Below are 16,029 nucleotides of genomic sequence, written 5' to 3'. Positions count from 1 at the left end.
CAGTTGAAATAGGCAGTTCTCCACCACTGCTGTGTGTTTACAAGTATATAACCTAATATATGTTTTACAGCAGGCAATCACTTTCACCCTTTCTTACTATATATCATAGTTTTAGTGTTACTGGACATTTCCTTTCACCATGGATATCTTAATCAGAGATAAAGGCTGAGACTGAATTTCAAGTGTTTACTGGTGACTTACAATTTATACTTAAACATAGGCTATATCATAAGGTGCAGTAGGGCTTTAGTAGCAAGAGGGTTTGCCCCGTTGTCAGTGGCCAAGAAGGAAGAACAAAGTTTTAAATTCTATGTCTAGATGCTGCCTATATTACTGCCGTATAAGAGTGTAGTCTCAATAAGCCCTCACAGGTGACCATGGGCTACACATATGTTTTATGAAGACTTTATGTCAATATTATTTATATCTATGTCTATTAACTGTCATTTGTATGAAAGTTGTCTGATCTAGAATGTAACCTACTTCTTGCCTAAGCTATGTAATAGGGTCTGTTCATGTTTCTGCTTCATAGCCTGCCCATTTGGAAAGCTGTATAATATTAAGGTCCACTTGCTCTCTATATCTCCACCACTGGCTGTACATCCTCATGCACAGCACTATTTTGGAGCCCTTAACACCCAAATAGAAACTTGTTTACTTCCCCCATATATTCCTTATGCTGGGTAATCCGTTACCCATAGTCTCCCTACTCTGCTCATGTCATCTTGCTACTATTTGGGTTTGTTCCATGCATCTCCCATGCCCTACCAGTTGACCACTGGGTTGCACTATATTCTTCAGAAGCTCAGGTACACTTTGATTGTTACTCTTAATTGTCTATATCGCCAAACTCCTTATACTGTACCAGTCCAGTTTTATACCTAACTACATGAATGCTACTGCTTTCAATGCAAAATTACTGATACTTAGCCCAGGTATTTGTTAAGGTTTTTTACATTGTGTGTTCCTTTACACTGGTTGTATTTTGTAAAAATGTGTTTGTATATGTTGTATTTAGTTATATATCCATTATATATAATAGTTGAAGTGCTTAATAGTAAGCTATTGGTCTGAATGTGACCTTCCTATGACAGTGAACATTTTGGGCTAGAAAGGGACCTCTCCTATACTTTGCCCCTCACTATTACCCCCTTGTTTCACTTCAGTATAATATGGAGTCCAAGAGTGGCTCCTCTCCTATTTTCTTTTGGGGGTAAACCTACTTTGTATTTATATATGTGTTATTTTTCTAGGGGCCTCCAAAATCATTATAACAAAATATAAAGAAGAGGTAATTGGATTATGCTACCAACTACAACTATCTATCTCTTGTAATATCCTAATGCAATGTACTCTTCTTGTTTTCTTTTGTATGCATACTTACCTCAATAAAAATAAAATTAAAAGCAAAAAAAAAAAAAAAAAAATACAAGTAAAAACAGATATTAATGCATACAAAGAGAGGCGCTTTACCAGGAATGAACAACAGCTCAGTAGCTTGTTCTTTGGCGGGTGACCACCCAGGAGCAGCCTTTTTTAGCCCAGTTGTGCTATTCACAGAGGTAAAAGTATATCAGTCTGATACCGCCAAGTAAGGTCAGTCCAGCCCCAAAATACCAGGCAATTCTCCTCTGAACGAGGAACATGACAACCCCAGACAATCGTTTCGGCCTTATGTGGGCCTTGTCAGTGAGGTAGAGCCATATTCCTCTAGGCACACTGGGAAGGAACTTACGTCTGGTTTTCCCCATCACCCTTAGGGAGACCGCCTCTTTTAGCCCAGTAGTGCTTTTCACATAGGTAAACTTTCCTGAAGTATATCAGTCTGATACCGCCAAGTAAGGTCAGTCCAGCCCGAAATACCAGGCAATTCTCCTCTGAACAAGGAACATGACAACCCCAGATGAACGTTTCGGCCTTCTGTGGGCCTTGTTTGTGAAGTGCAGCCATATTCCTCTAAGCACACTGGGCACAGAGTCCATGTCTGGTTTCCCCCATCGCCCTTAGGGAGACCTCCATTTAATTTATTCCTAGGAAACATTGGAAAATAAATTAAGGGGAACATTTGTTCTACCACTCTAATTTCAAAATTCCAACACTCCCATCCCTAGTGTTAATTTAAATTACAAAAAAATTGATGCAATTTGAGATCTATTCATATTAAAGTGCATATTTTAATAGAACATTAATAATTTATGTACCCGCCCCAAACGTGTAATGAAAAAAAAGCTGTTTTGTTAAAAACATTTTTTATACATTATGCCTTTTATTTGGATACATTTCACGGCATTGAAAAATTAACTAAAAGCATACCCAATATTAGACAAAATACCAATGAATATGTAATGGGTGTAAAGAGTATAGCATTATGATGAGAAAAAATTATTAACATTTTTTGTGCCTATGCTCCATTAGCTTATTATTATTATTATAATTATTATTATTATACACAATGGTAGTGCTATATAAGAGTAAAATACAAGTAATAACAGATATTACTTGCACTAACAAATATAAACAGGAAAGGAAAATAATTATATGCCATACAGCAAAGTATTAGGTGCACTTTTATACAGAGATAGAGAGGCTCTAATGGAATTGACATATAAGGGAAGAGAGAATGGAAAATAATTCAAATATAAATTAGGCTAGTAAGCTGATCTGAAAATGGGTAATTGCATCTAGAAAGTGTAAAACACTTTTGCAAAGACTGTGAGCAAGCAATAGGCTAGATTACGAGTGAAGTGCTAATTATTTATCCTGCTTGCATGCTAACCGATTGACTTTAGCTTTTTGCTCAAGGCGGATACCGCACATATGACAAGATGAAAGTAAAAAGTTTCCGCTTGCACACTAACCCCACTCGAGCAAAAATCTGAAGTTACAATATCTCGATCGTGTTAACATATTCTCCCATATACTTCAATGGAGCAGGAAAAGTGGGGGAAAAACTAACACCCTACTCACACGAAACCCAATTGCATTTTCTCAAGTGCACTAACCCGACATGAAAATATCAATAGTTCACATTCCAATGTTCTTCACATAGCAGAATATGTTCTATGTATTCATAAATACATATTTCTACATATATTTGATGGTATTTTGGTAATATATATATATATATATATATATATATATATATATATATATATATATATATATATATATATAATATATATATATAATTATATATAGGTATTGATAGATACAGATATATAGAAATATTTATTTAACAATACTTAGAACATATTTCTCTAATCGAAGAACATTGGACTGTAAAATATTTACAGTTAATGCTCAGTTAAACACTATGTTAAATATGAATATTGACAGATATATATATATATATATATATATATATATATATATATATATATATATATATATATATATATATATATATATATATATATGTACATATGTATTTATGTGTTTATATCTGTACATATGTCTGTAAATACATATATACACATATAAATACACAAATACATATGTACACCTATATATACTGATAGATAGATAGATAGATAGATAGATAGATAGATAGATAGATAGATGATAGATAGATGATAGATAGATAGATAGATAGATAGATAGATAGAGATACATATACATATTAAGACATGTATATGTATGTATCACTATGTTAAATAGTGCATGCCTTTTTTTTCTAACACCTTTTTTCTAACCAAAACTCTGAAATAGTGCTAACCTGACGTGTGCGTTAATTTTAATCGTGCTCAAGCGAACGCATTTACTGTCAACTTGTAATCTGGGCTTAAATTCCGACAGGCACAAACAAGCATGTTGTGTGCAACTGTTAATGCGCCACTCGTGATCTAGCCCAAGGTCTTGAAAAAGTGTAGAGTGTGGGGGGGGGGGGGGTTTGAAAATAAAGACTAGCATATGAAAGAATGTAAGACTATTAGTAACAACCACACATCCACACCTGTTTATAATAAATATAAGGGTAAACAGTTGGTAATCAAGATTTTGTAGTCTATTCACAGTGGTTACAATATTGCACAAACTGTGAACCAACTTGGAGTAAAGTCTCCAAATAAGATATTAGCAAAGCGCAAGTCAGATGTAAATCTGTCTTTTACAATGTGCAGAGTCCAAACCAGCTTTGTGAGAATATCAGTTGACTTGATAATAAGAGAATAGTGCATTAGCTGCTTACAAAGCACCAGCTTGAAGCCAGCTTCAAGTCACATGATCTTTATCTACCCACTTGATATGAAGAACCTAACTATGGCAAGCCTCAGAATATAGCTGCCAAATACAGGTGTCAATTGTTATTAGGAAAATATGGATTGTTAAAGTCTGTTAAATAAAATGGATAGAATGAATCCCCTGCAGTTGCTATAGATATTGTATTTTAATTGAATACTTGTAATAACATATTCAGAATAAGAAGAGGAATCCCCTGCAATTGCTATAGCTATTGTATTTTAATTGAATGCATCTAATAATATATGAAGAACAAGACGAAGAGGAATCCCCTGCAATTGCTATATATATTGTATTTTAATTGAATACTTGTAATAATATATGCAGAAGAAGAAGAGGAATCCCCTGCAATTGCTATAGCTATTGTATTTTAATTGAATGCATCTAATAATATATGAAGAAGACGAAGAGAAATCCCCTGCAATTGCTATATATATTGTATTTTAATTGAATACTTGTAATAATATATTTTTGAGAAGAAGAAGAGGAAGAGGAATTTAAAAGTGTAATGAAGTTCTAAGTTTTCCTTTCAATTGTACTCTGGCTACTATGTCAGTTTACAAGCCAGTTTTAAAGTACTTAAATTCCTTTCATTTTTAGAAAATGGATTTCAGTCAAGTTAAATGTGAAGTCAGTTAAATTTGGCTAGTTTAAAAGTAAACCAAAATTCATATTTGTTGTTTGGCAGCTCACATTACTGTAGATAGCTTGACTTTTGGCCTTCGTAACACAGCCAAGTTTAACCAAACCCATCTCATGTTTTTAGAATGATTTTTTAAGTGTTTAAGTGTGAATAAAGAAAAGCAAGTCAATATTAATTTAAAGTTAATGTTACCTGTTGGTGGGATCATTCCAGGAGACATAAGGCCAGGCACAGTATGGGGCATGATATGTGGATTATCTGGTGAAGTAACACTCTGAGTTCTTTTTGGAGGTCTTCCCGGTCTGGAACTGAAAGGAAACAAAAATATTTTAAAATGAAGCTGTTGCCTTAAACATCATTTGGAAGTTGTTTCAAGTAGTAACATGGACTGTAAATAAATTTGTTTCAAGGACGGTTGCTTTTGCAGTTAGATGTAATAGACTTCCATCACTAATTAGATTACATGCTGAATTCATTTTCCTCATTGAAGATCAGCCGTTCTTGATGCATAATTCATAGCCTGTATCTCGTTACCTGCTTCTTCATATTAATATCTATACACAGTTTGAATTGCCTCGTTTGCATATGCTAAAGTTCTGCATGCAGCCTTCAGCATGAAAATTATGCACTAACTTGTAATAATTATTACAGTCAGCCTGCTATTGATTTATGAGACTTTTAAAAACCAAATATGTGTAGTACTTGTAATGAATGATATTTTAAGGTTCTTCAGGAAATTAAAAGGCAATGGCTGCCTAAGGAAATGTTCTGCTTGTTTGATTTAATACTACAGTTAGCTGGGAGGTGGAATGAAAGAGTGATTCAGACCTATACCACATTTTTCGATGATATGTTTTATTACTTCACACTGCTAGCCTGATATCTAGATGATAAATGACAATACATATCTAACGTGTGAAAAGGTCTTGATATTTCTTTATTTTTTTGTCATTTAAAGATTAGTTAAGTTATCGTTTTAACTCCTTTTGCTTTCAGCGGAAAATATATGCAACTATTTTAGAATTTTGCTAATATATGTTATAAGAAAAAAATGAATATTGATTTTACCACATAAATATTATTACATTGCATTATGAATACAATAGACAGTGGATGATTTAAGATAGAATAAAATCAGTATAATAAAGTATTTCACTGTAGTTTTTCAAATGGTAAATACATTTTTTATATAACTACTATATTATTATTCACGCTTTAAGTGTAAGGTTATATAGGATTTAAATATTGCTAAATTTCATAGAGACACATAGTAGAATTATAGAATCTAATGAAGTCCTATTGTTAACAGGACATGTTAGTGAGATCATAGAATATTTTACTATAGTATGAATGCTTGCTAGCACATAACCCAAACAAATTATTTTACAACAAAGCAAAGGAAAACAGTTATTGTTCTGAGTGCCAGTTAAACCAGTATCTTTTCTGGTTGTCATGTGTTCTTTTTCAACCAGAACAGCAATTTTATAATTTGATCTCAAGTTATTAACGTCTATAAAAAACTAGCTTCTAACTTGATTGGACAACAGAGGGCGATGTTGAACAGGTATATATCTACCATAGTTGCTCAGTTATCACATGTTTACATCTATTACAGCTATTTTATTAATAATTTCTACTTTTTGAAACCTCTTATGACAGTTACTTTGCTGTTACCACATTGTCTCAGGATTTGAATCCTTGGGTCTATAAGACTATGGTAAATTGTGCAAAGTATACAATAAAGTTTGTAATACTGTAAAGAAGAGTTAATAAAAGCAAATAACACATAAATAGCATACATTTCAAACACACAAGCCATCTTTAGATACATAAAATAACGCACAGTGATTTGAAATAAAATGCATTCTCAGACATTTATTTTTTTATGTGTCCATTGAGTATACACCATTTGAGGTTTATATATGTACAAAAATGTTTTTACTTTTAAAAAAAAAAATCCTGTTAAGAGGCAGGTTCTTTTGCAGACTATATAGAACAATTAAATATTGTTTTTGAAATATTTAGTCAAGCTAATTAAAGTATGCATCACTAATTGAGGTTTTTAAATGTCTGTATTTGGATGTGAAATATTGTTTTGCTCATCTCCAACTTTTACCAATCCCCTAACCGCTCAGTGTAACCACCTAAAATATAGATGAACAAATGCAACCCATTCATCCATCTAACTGAGATTGTGCAGGTTCTACTTCTGTAGAAGACTGACAGGTTGAATCAGATTTTGTGCACAGTTAAAAAATACACGGATGAAAGTGCAGTGTAACGTGTTATTACTTCCCTCTCATGTAGAGGACATTAAAATACATTTTTATGGACAGCTTTGGTTTTCCCTTTTTGTAGATGGTTGGAAAGGTTCCATCTTGACTGCACGTTGTGTCACAGTTATAACATTTGACTTCAATCCCTCAATCTTTTTTTTATGTCCCCATTCTTAGTGGACAGAGTGCTACCAGTGTTTGCCATTTAAAAACTATGCTAAGCAGTCTATGCCCCTTAAATATTTATAATGTTATATTGGAAAAATACTTCTATTCAAAACTGTATATGCCCTCACGCACATTTCAGTTTGTCTATTGTGTTCTTTTAAATAGCTTTAACATAATCTTTTAAAGCAAGAATAATGTTTAGCACATTTAATTGTTGCTCTGGTTTACATGATTGATTCAGTTTTCACTAAAAAATCCCTTGAAGCTTTTCAGTTTCCACAATCTTAAAAAGTTATTTAGCAATTGTGTTGAGGAGATTAACATTGGAAACACCTTTAAGATGCAGCAGTATATGTTCTGAATTTGTGTTTTAATATAATGTAAGGTATTTGTCAATGATAAGGCTAGTTCTTTATAGCAGCACAGTAATACATATCATGTTAGTTGTTAGATGATATTTTTTTTATTGTATATATGTATGTGTGTGTATTTTTATATTAGTATAAAAATGTATATTTTATTGTTACACATACTGTAAATTGGAAGGCCACCTAAAGAGAATACTAAACCAACCCACAATCAGTATTAAATGACCTAAGGGTATTGTACGTACAAACAGCAGAGTGTCATGGTTAATAGAGAACAATCTGCCGATCAGAAGGTTTACAAGTGGGTTGCCTTAGGAATCAATACTCTGTTTTGTTTTTTATCAATGATGATACTATTTTGAGTCGTAGAATAAGTATGGCTTTTGGGTATGTTAAATTGGCAACAACAACAACATACCCCATAACACTGATCATAAGATTTAAAGATAGATATTAAAGATAAGAAAAACAATAGTGTATTAATTAGAATGTAAAAGCACATTTTAGGAGAATATTTGCTGAACAGGATTATTAAAAAAGAAAAATAATGCAGCTTGTAAAAACCAATTTATACAAAATCACTTGAATTTTAATTTCTGTACCACGAATAAGTGTCAGGAAAAAGTAAACAGAAAAAATTATTTTATCAAGCACATACAAAATATATGAGACACATATATAAATTATACCACTGTATTTATTGCACACTATCATATACACATGAACTTCCAAATCTATCTATAAACATTATGAAAAAATAAATCCCTGTCAGTAATAATTTTGCATCATGGTGATGAGATACCATAATGCCGTAGTAGGCAACAGTAGGCTGCATTATTTGTTTCGCCAGAGCAACTAGTGCTGGAAAAGGAAATAATATATTATTTTTACCCCATAACACTCATTTTATGTTTTAGTACACAAAATACCTACTACACTACATATCCAGTTTTCTTCATGCATATAGAAGATTTAAAGAATCCTGGAAGTCCACTATTACAAGGCACTTTATGTGGGGGTTTTAATGCTACCTAAGCAATATAAGTACGCTCCTGTTCAGAGGAGTAACTAAAAACCACAGGGCACAGGTGCAATAATCTAAGAAGGGCCCCCCTAAAAAAAAATGTGAATTTGATACATATCTTTTTTTTTAACATTTAACACAGAAAAAAAATGTGAATCAGATTACATGTCTGCAAAAGGGGTACCCTGTGCCCACAGTCTGTGAGATGGTCTGACCCCATATTACTGTATATAGTGACACTGTTTAACCCACCAGTACTGTATATAGTGAGTTAGTGTCGTGACAGTCTGTAATCTGCCGGTGAGATGACTGGCCTGACCCTCCCCTCCCCAGTACTTTATTTAACCCCTTAACGACCAACGACGTATGGGGTACGTCCTGCAAAAAAATGCAGTTAACGACCAAGGAGGTACCCCGTACGTCATTGGTCTTTGAAAGCAGTGGAAGTGATCCTGATCGCTTCCAGCTGCTTTCATGTTATTGCAGTGATGCCTCGATATTGAGGCATCCTGCAATAACTGTTTTTAGCCATCTGATGCAGAGAGAGACACTCTGTGGCCCTCTCTGCATCAGCTATCGATGGCCGTTATCGTTGGTGGGAGCTCATCCAGGGAGGGGGGTGGGCAATCATTGGTGGAGGAGGGGGGAGGGATCTTGTGCGGGTGCTGTGCGCGGGGCGCGTGCACGAGAGTCGTGCATGCGTGTGCATGGGGCGCACGTGCACGTGAGATCTATGAAAACAGCATCAATATGCTGTAGATCTGAGGGTTGGAGAGAGGACTAGGGAGGGTGGGATTTTAAAATGAAGGCATCTGGGAGAGGGTTGGATGTTGAGAGGGGGGCAGCTACACTACAGAAATAAAGAAAAGGGGGGGTTAAAGAGCTGTTTGGGGGGGGAGCAGGGAGGTTGGTGGCTAAGGGGGGTCCTACACAGCAGAATAATTATTATTATTTAAAAAAAAAAAAAAAACTAAAACCCCCAAAAAACATTTATTTTAGTACTGGCAGACTTTCTGCCAGTACTTAAGATGGCGGGGACAATTGTGGGGTGGGGGAGGGAAGGGAGCTGCTTGGGAGGGATCAGGGGGTGGGATGTGTCAGGTGGGAGGCTGATCTCTACAGTAAAGCTAAAATTAACCCTGCAAGCTCCCTACAAGCTACCTAATTAACTCCTTCACTGCTAGACATAATATACGTGTGATGCGCAGCGGCATTTAGCGACCTTCTAATTACCAAAAAGCAACGCCAAAGCCATATATGTCTGCTATTTCTGAACAAAGGGGATCCCAGAGAAGCATTTACAAGAATTTGTGCCATAATTGCACAAGCTGTTTGTAAATAATTTCAGTGAGAAACCTAAAATTGTGAAATATTTTAATTTTTTTTTAATTTGATCGCATTTGGCGGTGAAATGGTGGCATGAAATATACCAAAATGGGCCTAGATCAATACTTGGGGTTGTTTACTACACTACACTAAAGCTAAAATTAACCCTACATGCTCTCTAATTAACCCCTTCACTGCTGCGCATATTACACGTGTGGTGCACAGTGGCATTTAGCGGCCTTCTAATTACCAAAAAGCACCGCCAAAGCCATATATGTCTGCTATTTCTGAACAAAGGGGATCCCAGAGAAGTATTTAAAACCATTTGTGCAATAATTGCACAAGCTGTTTGTAAATAATTTCAGTGAGAAACCTAAAGTTTGTAAAAAAAATTGTGAAAAAGTGAACAATTTTTTTTATTTGATCGCATTTGGCGGTGAAATGGTGGCATGAAATATACCAAAATGGGCCTAGATCAATACTTTGGGATGTCTTCTAAAAAAATATATATACATGTCAAAGGATATTCAGGGATTCCTGACAGAAATCAGTGTCCCAATGTAACTAGCGCTAAATTTTGAAAAAAAAGTAGTGCTACTTGTATTTATTGCCCTATAACTTGCAAAAAAAGCAAAGAACATGTAAACATTGGGTATTTCTAAACTCAGGACAAAATTTAGAAACTATTTAGCATGGGTGTTTTTTGGTGGTTGTAGATGTGTAACAGATTTTGGGGGTCAAAGTTTAAAAAAAAATCATTTGTTTCCTCATATTTTATAATTTTTTTAATAGTAAATTATAAGATATGATGAAAATAATGGTATCCTTAGAAAGTCCATTTAATGGCGAGAAAAACGGTATATAATATGTGTTGGTACAGTAAATGAGTAAGAGGAAAATTACAGCTAAACACAAACACTGCAGAAATGTAAAAATAGCCTTGGTCCCAAACGGTCAACAAATGGAAAAGTGCTCTGGTCACTAAGGGGTTAATGACCACAGTAGTCTGTGACATGGTCAAGCCCCCCCATACTGTATACAGTGGTACTGTATAGTGACACTGTTATTATTATTATATTAAATATAAATCAAATATCAAAGGAGCCAAAATCAAATGGTCCATAGAGAGAGGAACAAGAATTGTAATTCTATGAGCCATGACTTCCTGACCCCCTGGGTTGTTCTATGTTACCAAGTTAGTATTTTACAGCATTAATAGTATCACAGAGACAGCAATATTTAACCCTTTTATTGCAAATGATTTAACCACTTGATTGGCCACAATTCCCATGCACAATGCATAGTTGTCAACCCAATTTATAGCAGTTTGTTTTCTGGGTAAAATAACTTTTTATATATTCAACATAATTTCTATCAAAATAAATACATAAATAAATACAAAACATCTGTAATGAAGAGATACTAGAATGTAAGTCTGATTATATTTTCTTGCAGTTACAACTTACAGTACTGATACTCACAGGAAATGTCACAAATGTAGTATGGAGTTGGACCATTCAAATATAATCAAAAAACCATTATAGTGTTCTGCTACTAAATATGAAAATCTAATGTTAGAAGGGGAAAAAAGCATTTTGCAGTATATTGAATTGTTATGCAGTTATTAATTGTCCATTACACCTATGCAGCAGTGATTTGGCTCCTTGGCTGCCCATTTGCACTGAGCCATACTTTTTATGGTGATATATGTAGTGTGTGACTGTAAAGTGATACAATCTGTGAGATGGTTCGGCCCTGATACTCCCCTAAAATGTTCAGTCTCACCGGTTGCAGCAATTGTGCTACTGACCACCTGACACCTGTCCAGTCCACTACTCCAGTTAATGGTTCAATTTAATCAGCCTGGCAGCCTGCCACAATGCCATTCAGCCTCACACTGACTCACCACCACTAGCTGAGTAGCCGTCTCTAGCCGCCCTCCTCGCTCATCTGCCTCTGCTCGTCACTCTTCTCTCACTCAGTCTCTCACACTGACTGACTACACGTACAACACGCGAACTGCCAAAGCCAATCATAGTCAGTCAGGCTCAGATTCAGGGATCATAATAGAAGTTAACTAAGCTCCGGGCCAATGGATAAAACAGAAACACTAACCTCTGTATTCAGAGACAGAGACACTAGTGAAGCATCACTTCACACTCACATAATATCAGTGCAGGCAGCGGCAGGTCAACATTTTTTATTGGAATTTTTTTTTTCTGAAGCTAGATCTCCCCAGCGACCTCTGCACCCCCCGTAGTTCCACCCCTGCTCCTGGTTTAAGTGAACTGTTGCTTATGTATAGGTATGCTCTGTGCACAGTGCACAAAGTATACTTACCAATGGTTCCCTGTGTTAGTACTGAGATTGCCATTATGTTCACATGTAGGTGGTGTCAACCTCAACCTTAAAAGAGGCTTGTGTTGTGTTACAGCAGTTACTTAGTGATATGATGGGACAACCAATTGTTCATGTCCCTTTAAAGATATTGGCTGCAGGACCAATATATGGGCCAAAAAACACCATGCAGCCCTTTAGATTACTCAGGGACCCACATATGTCATACTTTGGCTTTCACAGCTGTAATGTGGCAGAACAGAACCAGTACTGAAAACATGTAAAATGTGGTTGCTGTGATATAAAGATCTACAATCAGTTGAAAAATGTAAGACATGCTCAACAGGCATTTGGCAGCAGGGGGTTATGGGAGTTGTAGTCCCCTATATTGATGTTCATGGTGCTTTGGTCTGGAGGGTAGTGAGTACCTGCAGCTGTGTCCTATAGCATATCATTCACATATACTAGACACATACCCAATCACTGCATGCATGCATACACACACACACACACAAAACACTTATCAGGTATACAGCACAGGTGCACACACACTACAGGCATCATGCTCACAAACACACACACACACACACAATGTGCACACATAATAGACACACACAAACACATACACATTTTTGTTACACAAATCTTTAAGAAATTCAGTGGTAAAAACTTATATTGATGCCAGAATTTACGTTCTACATAAATTGTTTAAAAAACATAGACATTTTGAAATTTAAATCCTCCACCCTACATCATTTAAAAAATATATATATATAATTTTTGCTGAAGAATTTTAATTTCCTAATGTCCATGCTTTCAAATAAAACAGGTTTCATAATTTGTATAAACTTAATTGTTATATACGGTAATAATATTAACCTTTATAAATATTAAGTTCAATTAGGAAATGCATTGCAAAGATAAATTTAAAAACAAACAAACAAAACTATGGATCTATATAAGCCCATTCTGATGACATTGCTGTTTATCAATATGCTTTTCAACAGCAGAACTTCATGTTAGGGCACACCTAATTTAAAGTAATTGTATTTATAAAGTTTTCATTTTTTTATTGACTTAGTAACAAATTAAAATCCTCAACGCTTAGAAGATCAAATGCATCATAAGATAAACATTTAGCCTAATGACATCAACAGTCAACTAGGAACATCTGTGTTTTACTTTAGAAGTGATCAGAGGATATTCCTTTGTTTACATTAAAGATAATCACAAGGTTTGTATTTCTGCATTCAATTTAAGGAAGAAAGAGCAGAGAACCTCCAGGGCCCACGGCAACAATATGTTACAAATGCAGGATTTCTCCTATTTTCTGTTTTGCAACCATGGTAAAACAATAGAACTGAACTTTCCCTGAACCTTTCTCTTTAATGGCCGTGGTCCATGTTGACCTAGCACTGCAAGTTAGAACCTGATGCTATCACACTGACTCCTGCTAAAGCAATCAAATGTTTCTGAAACTATATCAGTTTTATTAAAAGGGCTGTTTTAATATACCAGTTTACATAACACAATTGGACACAGTAACAGGCAGCTTATTACTTATGCATATCCTGTTTCCATAATATCCAATTACGCACATAAATCATGAAAACAATTATGTTTGCTTTTCAGAGGACCAAATGTTTAATTTGTATTCCATTTTTAAATGGAACATTTGGAGATCTACATGTTGTGTTGGTATAAATTGATCTTTTTTTATTATTCTCAAATTAAGGTAACTTATTGACAAATCAATTATTGTTTAGTCTTTTTCTTTTACATTTTTAAACATGAGCTCTTATATCATATAGCTTTATATGTTGTATTTTTCTTATCAACTGTAGTTCAAATATGTATAATTTGGGAATGTTAAAACAGGTGGATGAAAAGATTAAACAAGGGTAGTATGTGGTCTTCCAGGGTTTTTGCTGCATACCTTTCAGCATAATTGTGTTTTTTCTAGTAATGCAGTATGTGGGAAGAACTAAAGTGACACTGCCTGATATTACATGGAGAGAACACTAAATTTATAAATAAAAAAGTAATTGTTGGTCTAGTGACTTTCAAAATAGACTAGAACTCATTTTACATTTAGTAGTATTATTCATAAAACTATTCTTATTTTAACAGACTGTATTTAAAGGGGAATTATACTTTTGGAATATTTATCTTGTTATTTCTACCTATGTAGATCATGCACTGTGGCTTTGTTTAGTTTCTGCATTCTTATGTACTGGGGATTACCTTTTTTGAACCTATGCATATGCACTGTCCTTTTTTTTGTTTCCTTTGTACATGCTTCGAAGAACTGGCAACATCATGTAAGGTACCACCAGTCTTTTGACTGTCTTTCAGGACATATGAACAGGAATATTAGTGCTGCCCCCCAGTACTAGAAGAGCTTGTTACTGGATCCAGTTTTTAAAGGACAGTAGATTTGCATAATCAACAAATACACAATAAAAAAGACAATGCAATATCACTTAGTCTGAACTTCAAATAAGTAGTAGATTTCAAAGTTGTGTATATTCCCACTCTTTTTATATCATGTGACAGCCATCTGCCAATGACAAATGCATAAACGTATATTCTGTGAATTCTTTCACATGCTCAGTATGAGCTGGTGACTCACAAAGTGTAAAAATAAAAAGACTGTGTACATTTTGTTAATTGGAAAGTTGTTTAAAACTGCTGCTTTATCTGATTCATGAATGTTTAATTTTTACTTGAGTGTCCCTTTAAATAAAGAAAATTAAATGCTGTATTAAAGTACATGATTTATGTTGACTACACAAAGATAAGTGTCATATTGTTTTTACTGCATTGTTTAATATCTATTTCAAAAATATTAAAGTAAAATGTTTTCACGTGACATAATATAAATTGAATAATGTCATCTTTATTGATTTATAAAGTATATTAAGGGTTAAAAAATTATATAAATATTCAAAGTAAACATAACATATCGTTTTAAATGCAATTAAATACACATCTAGCATCCATTTTAATGTAATTTAATTTTTTTCCCAGGGCTATATCTCTTAAGCCTCTCAAGAGGAAAACTGCTTTCACTGTGCAAAAAAGAAAAAAAAGAAAGAAAGAAAAGTGTTAATCACATAGGAAGGGTAAAAATTCAGTCTTGACACTATAAAACAAATCTGAGAAATGTACTCTGCTTTACCTGTATTCCAAACCCACTACAATTACAAATCAAGTCATTGGAGCCGATTTAACAAAGTCTGGCCGACATGATACGCTGCAGCTGTCGGCATTGCACAAGCAGTTCTAGTGAACTGCTTGTGCAATATGGCCCCCTGCAGATCCACGGCAGGGGGGGGGTCAATCAACCCGATTCTATTTGATCGGGTTGATTGCTGTACGCCGCTCAGAGGCGGCTGATCCAGTTAAGGAGCAGCGGTCTTAAGAGCACTGCTTCTTAACTCGTGTTTCCAGCGAGCCTGAAGGCTTGAGCAGAAACAGGGTGATTTGGCCTATTCGGGGCATAGTAAATCAGCCCCATTGATTTCATTTGCACCTATGATATACGTCACAGATATTTCTTGTCAGATTAATATTTCCTACATGTGACACATAGAAGCTAACTTTAACCCCTTACTTTTCATAGTTTTTTTATTTTATTTTTTTAATCGA

At 34.6% G+C, this 16,029-nt stretch overlaps 1 protein-coding gene across 3 annotated transcripts in view; it reads right to left on the bottom strand.

The window, feature by feature from the left end:
- The window catches only part of DACH1 (dachshund family transcription factor 1), a 518,737-nt gene that overhangs the window by 317,227 nt on the left and 185,481 nt on the right, over positions 1 to 16,029 (bottom strand). For all 3 annotated transcript variants that reach the window (XM_053707935.1, XM_053707936.1, XM_053707937.1), the window contains exon 2: positions 5,072 to 5,187. In XM_053707935.1, the coding sequence (XP_053563910.1) occupies positions 5,072 to 5,187 (116 nt within the window). The remainder of the gene's footprint in view (positions 1 to 5,071; positions 5,188 to 16,029) is intronic.

This window comes from Bombina bombina, chromosome 3 (assembly GCF_027579735.1).
Source record: "Bombina bombina isolate aBomBom1 chromosome 3, aBomBom1.pri, whole genome shotgun sequence".
In the NCBI taxonomy this organism is placed as follows: domain Eukaryota; kingdom Metazoa; phylum Chordata; class Amphibia; order Anura; family Bombinatoridae; genus Bombina; species Bombina bombina.
The sequence above is the reverse complement of the archived record's forward strand: the minus strand, read 5'-3'. Positions and strand labels throughout refer to the sequence as shown.